Source organism: Salvelinus sp. IW2-2015, unplaced genomic scaffold (genome assembly GCF_002910315.2).
Source record: "Salvelinus sp. IW2-2015 unplaced genomic scaffold, ASM291031v2 Un_scaffold4730, whole genome shotgun sequence".
Taxonomy (NCBI): Eukaryota; Metazoa; Chordata; class Actinopteri; order Salmoniformes; family Salmonidae; genus Salvelinus; species Salvelinus sp. IW2-2015.
The window spans coordinates 64,437-70,165 of record NW_019945999.1 but is presented as its reverse complement, the minus strand read 5'-3'; the positions used below and the strand labels follow the sequence as shown (position 1 = coordinate 70,165).

The 5,729-nt window shown below is 41.4% G+C and overlaps 1 protein-coding gene across 1 annotated transcript in view; it reads left to right on the top strand.

The window, feature by feature from the left end:
- The first annotated feature begins 2,806 nt into the window (after positions 1-2,806).
- The window catches only part of LOC112077595 (single-strand DNA endonuclease ASTE1-like), a 15,359-nt gene continuing 12,436 nt past the window's right edge, over positions 2,807-5,729 (top strand). Inside the window, exons 1-2 of the mRNA XM_070441760.1 lie at positions 2,807-3,565; positions 4,222-4,365. Of these exons, the coding sequence (XP_070297861.1) occupies positions 2,824-3,565; positions 4,222-4,365 (886 nt within the window). The 5' untranslated portion in view covers positions 2,807-2,823. The remainder of the gene's footprint in view (positions 3,566-4,221; positions 4,366-5,729) is intronic.

Sequence of the window (5,729 nt, the reverse complement as noted above, 5' to 3'; positions counted from 1 at the left end):
ATTAGGCGGCATGTGAAAATAAAATGTGATTTGATGTGGTGCGGCGCTTACCATGTGGTGGTGGTGCTGGCTACCATGGTATGGTGTGTGGCGTACCAGTTGGTGGGTACTGTGTGGTTGGTGTGGTTGCTACGGGGTGGTGGTGGGTGGGCTTACCGTCGCCGTGGTGGTGGTGGGGCTCCGTTGGGTGGTGGGTGTGGGCTACCGGTGTTGTGTTGTGTACCGTGGTTCGATGTTGAGGGCATACCTGGTGGTGTGTGGCTACCTTGTGGTGTGGTGGCTACGATTGAGGTGGTGTGTGCGTGCTACCCTGGTGGGTGGTTGTGTTACCATCGGTGGGTGTGTGTGGCTACCGTGGTGGGTGGTGGTGTGGGCTACCGTGTGATGTGGGCACCTGTGGTTGTGTGGGCTACCGTGTTGTGTGGGCTACTTTTGGTGGTGGGCTACCATGTGGTGGTGGGTGGGTTCTACCATGGTGTGGTGTGTTGGTTACCATGGTGGTGGTTGGTGGTGGGCTACCAGGTGGTGGGGGTGGTTTTACCATGGTGTGGTGGGTGGTGTGGTGTTGCTACCGTGGTGGTGGGTGGTGATGGCGTACCATCGTGGTGGTGGTGTGGTGGTGTTTTATACCATGATGGTGGTGGTGGAGTTTTATACCATGGGTGGTGCTGCTGGTGGTGGTTTTTATACCATGGTGGTGTGTGGTGGTGGTTGTCGGGTGTTTTATACCATGTGGTGTTGGTGGTGTGGGCTACCATGGTGGTGTGATGGTGTGTAGCAACCATGTGGTTGGTGGCAACATATAAGGGGCGATTGGTTGTTGGGCTACTATGGGTGTGGTGTGGTTGTGCGGTGGGCAACATGGTGATGGTGGTGTGGGCTTACCATGGTTGTGGTGGTGTGGGACTACTATGGTGATGGTTGGTGGTGTGTGGGCTTCCGTGGTGGATATGGTGGTGTGGGCTACCATGGGTGGTGGTTGATGGTGGTGGTTTGTGTAATGTTATAGTAATGCCATGTTGTAATGTAGTAGTTAAATGTCATGTTTGTAATTGTAGCAGTAATGTCATGTTGTAATGTAGTGTTAAATGTCATATTGTGAATTAGTAGTAAATGTCATGTTTGTAATGTCATGAATGTAATGTAGGGATAATTATCAAGTTGTAAACTGTAGTGTAATGTCATGTTGTAATAGTAGTAATGTCATTTCTGTAATTAGCAGTAATGTCATGTTGTAATGTAGTATTAATTGTCAAGTTGTAATGTAGCATTAATGTCATTGTTTGTAATGTTAGCAGTTAATTCATGTTGTAATGTAGCAGTAATGTCATGTTGTAATGTAGGGGTAATGTTCATGTTGACATGTAGTAAGTAATGGCATGTTGTAATGTAGTAGTAATGTCATGTGTAATTAGTAGTATGTCATGTTTTGTTAATGTAGTTAGGTATGTCATGTTTTCCACATGTTTGTACATGTTGAATCACGACTCTATGCATAGCTTAGGTGGTGGTGGTGGTGGTGTAGGCTACCGTGGTGGTTGGTGGTGGTGTAAGGCTGACCGTGTGGTCGGTGGTGTGCCTTGGTATGTGGGCTACTATGGTGGTGTGACAGTAAATCACAGGAGGAGATGTAGTAAACAGGTCAAAGGGTAAAAGGTAATTAACTTAAAATACAGGAGGACATGAGTGAAGAGTTCAGTCACGATGACCTATTTACAGCGTCATTACAATGGATGGGTTTCTCTTCTTGTTAAAGTTTCCCTTTCCGAAACCTTTACAGGCAAACACCCTGGAGGAGGAATTATGATGCAGACAGTGCTTTATCAGGACATGATCACTTAACACTGTCAGGTAACCTGACTTACCTTGTCTAGTTTTCTCTTCCATTGTATTTGCGAAATGAAAACCTCCATAACTGATAAAAACTGCTGCACACTATTTCTATAAACTGGTGGGTTTGGTTGGCAAAAGCTTGTATTTAGTTTAGCTTGCTGATGGTGTTGTGGGCTACTGTGTGGTGGTTGTTTTGGGCTTACCTAGGTGGTGGTTGGTGGTGGTGGTGTTTGGCTACCATTAGTGGTGGTGTGGTGTATGTAGTGTGGGATACCATCTGGTGGGTGTTCAATTCAAACAATCAAATGTATTTATAAAGCCTTTCTTACATCAGCTGATGTCAACCAAAGTTGCTGTACAGAAACCCAGCCGAGAGAGAGAGAGAGAGAGAGAGAGAGAGAGAGAGAGAGAGAGAGAGAGGAGAGGAGAGAGGAGAGAGAGAGAGAGAGAGAGAGGAAGAGAGGAGAAGAGAGATGAGAGAGAGAGCAACAGCTGTAGACCTTACTGTGAAATGCTTACTTACAAGCCCTTAACCAACAATACATTTCAAGAAATAGAGTAGAGAAAATATTTACTAAATTAACTAAAGTAAAAAAAAWAATCAAAAAGTAACACAACAAAATTGCATAACAATAACGAGGCTATATACAGGAGGTACCGGTACCGAGTCAATGTGCGGGGGTACAGGTTAGTCAAGGTCATTTTTATACGTAGGTCGGGTTAAAGTGACTATGCATAGATATTACGCAGAGAGTAGCAGCAGTGTAAAAAACAAACAAATAGTCAGGGTGGCCACTAAATACAGTCCTTTACCAACCAACACAACCGGTTTATACAAACGTTGTGCAGTAGGTCATCCGTTAGAGATTTGACGTATGGAAATTGACACTTAAGGAAATGGAAACTCATCCATTGTTAAAGATGCTATAAATAGTCCTGTGACTGAAACTCTTCATTTGTAAAGACATCACATCCCAGAAGAAGCTCATCATGGGAATCCAGGGTTTGGCCAGCTTTATAAAGTATCGTGGAGAGATTTTAACAGATGATCACTTCAGACACAGCAGATTGATAATAGATGGTAGTAGTATCTTCCACTTTCTTTATTCTACCTCACGTGTGGATCAGCAGCATGGAAGGGATTATGATGATTTTGAGGACCAGGTCTGTGAGTTCTTTAAGGCTCTGAGAGATTGTAGCATTGAACCTTATGTGGTTATAGATGGAGGCTCCGACCACACCGACAGAAAGTTTGAAACTCTCCGACAACGAGTTCAATCAAAGATCAACAACTTGTCTATGGGGCTTCAGGAGGACACAATAATACCAGTCCTCGTCAAACAAGTCTTCAAACAGGTCCTCTCCAGCCTGAATGTGCCATTCGCACAGTGCATCTTTGAAGTAGACCAAGAAATAGCCTCCTTGGCTCAAAGGTGGAACTGTCCGGTCCTGTCCAATGACAGTGACTTTAATATTTTTGACATCCAGGCAGGATATCTGCCCATCTTACATTTTCAGTGGCAGAACGTGTCTGTGCAAGGGGGGAGTTCTCAAAATTACATCCCCTGCAAGCGGTACACCACAACAAGCTTCTGCAGTCACTTCAACATCAACAGACAGCTTCTCCCAGTCTTCGCTGCCATCGCAGGAAACGACTATGTCAACTTGCAGGACATGGGCTTTTCCATCAAGTGGGAAGACTGCCCGCCGATGGAATCCAATTGGAAGTCAAGTAAGTTTTAATAAATGATGTGTTTAGTGAAATATACAAAATACTCATATAATACTGTAGCGAACAACGGGGCACAGAAGAGAACCTTGGTAGCTGGCATGAAAGGCAAACATCCTATTCATCGTGCCAAAAGGGTTAACACACTTGGTGGGAATTGTAACGTGGTTCATATATATTTTGATTTGATTTATTAGGATCCCCATTAGCCGATGCCAATGGAGACAGCTAGTCTTACTGGGGTCCCACACATAACAAAAAATACATTACAGACAAAAGACTTTACAATTTACATAAATAAATATAAAAATACGTGTAGTGTGTGTGCATCTATCAGTTCTACATACATCAGTATATAAGATGGAAGGGATTTCCATGCACTCATGGCTGTGTATATTACTGTACGTTTCCTTGAATTTGTTCTGGACCTGGGAACTGAAAAAGAGGGATGCTATTTTCACATATGATCATGTTTAGTGTAAGATTCAACATAGTAAACAACATTTAGAAAAACATGACATTACTACTCTACATTACAACATGACATTACTACTACATTACAACATGACATTACTACTACATTACAACATGACATTACTACTACATTACAACATGACATTACTTACATCCTCGCTGGCAATGCGGTACACCACAACAAGCTTCTGGCAGTCACTTCAACATCAACAGACAGCTTCTCCCAGTCTTCGCTGCCATCGCAGGAAACGACTATGTCAACTTGCAGGACATGGGCTTTTCCATCAAGTGGGAAGACTGCCCGCCGATGGAATCCAATTGGAAGTCAAGTAAGTTTTAATAAATGATGTGTTTAGTGAAATATACAAAATACTCATATAATACTGTAGCGAACAACGGGGCAAAGAAGAGAACCTTGGTAGCTGGCATGAAAGGCAAACATCCTATTCATCGTGCCAAAAGGTTTAACACACTTGGTGGGAATTGTAACGTGGTTCATATATATTTTGATTTGATTTATTAGGATCCCCATTAGCCGATGCCAATGGAGACAGCTAGTCTTACTGGGTCCCACACTAACAAAAATACATTACAGACAAAAGATTTCAATTTACATAAATAAATATAAAAATACGTGTAGTGTGTGTGCATCTATCAGTTCTACATACATCAGTATATAAGATGGAAGGGATTTCCATGCACTCATGGCTGTGTATATTACTGTACGTTTCCTTGAATTTGTTCTGGACCTGGGAACTGAAAAAGAGGGATGCTATTTTCACATATGATCATGTTTAGTGTAAGATTCAACATAGTAACAACAATTTAGAAAAATGACATTACATACTACTAAATTACAACCATGACATTACTATACATTACAAACATGACATTACTACTACATTACAACATGACATTACTACTAACATTACAACATGACATTACTACTACATTTCAACATGACATTACTACTACATTACAACATGCACATTACTACTACATTACAACATGACTCTAGTTAGTATTATATCTGAAATCAGAAAACACACCACTGACATTCATTCTGTTTCTGAGCAACTGGTCAAATGCAAGCAGCAACTCACAACATAGTGGATTTTACCATATGAAATACATACAGTTACAGTAGCTTTATTTTCATTTTGTAAAACAAATACTACAAATACTACAAATACTACAAGCAAAGAAACAGAATGAAGTGTTTCCACCAGATAAGTGTTAATTCAGAGATTAAAATAGTACAATTTCTTATTAATATATTTATACAGGCTTAAAACGTCTTATGGCTGCGATCCCGCTAACGGATCGATATGACAACAGCCAGTGAAAGTGCAGGGCGCCAAATTCAAACAACAGAAATCAAACAACAGAAATCCATAATTAAAATTCATCAAACATACAAGTATTCCACAATTTCAAAGATAAACTTCTTGTAAATCCAACCACAGTGTCCGATTTCAAAAAGGCTTTACAGCGAAAGCACCACAAACGATTATGTTAGGTCACCGCCAGTCACAGAAAAACACAGCCATTTTTCCAGCCAAAGACAGGAGTCACAAAAAGCAGAAATAGAGATAAAATTAATCACTAACCTTGATGATCTTCATCAGATGACACTCAAGGACTTCATGTTACACAATACATGTATGTTTTGTTCGGTAAAGTTCATATTTAT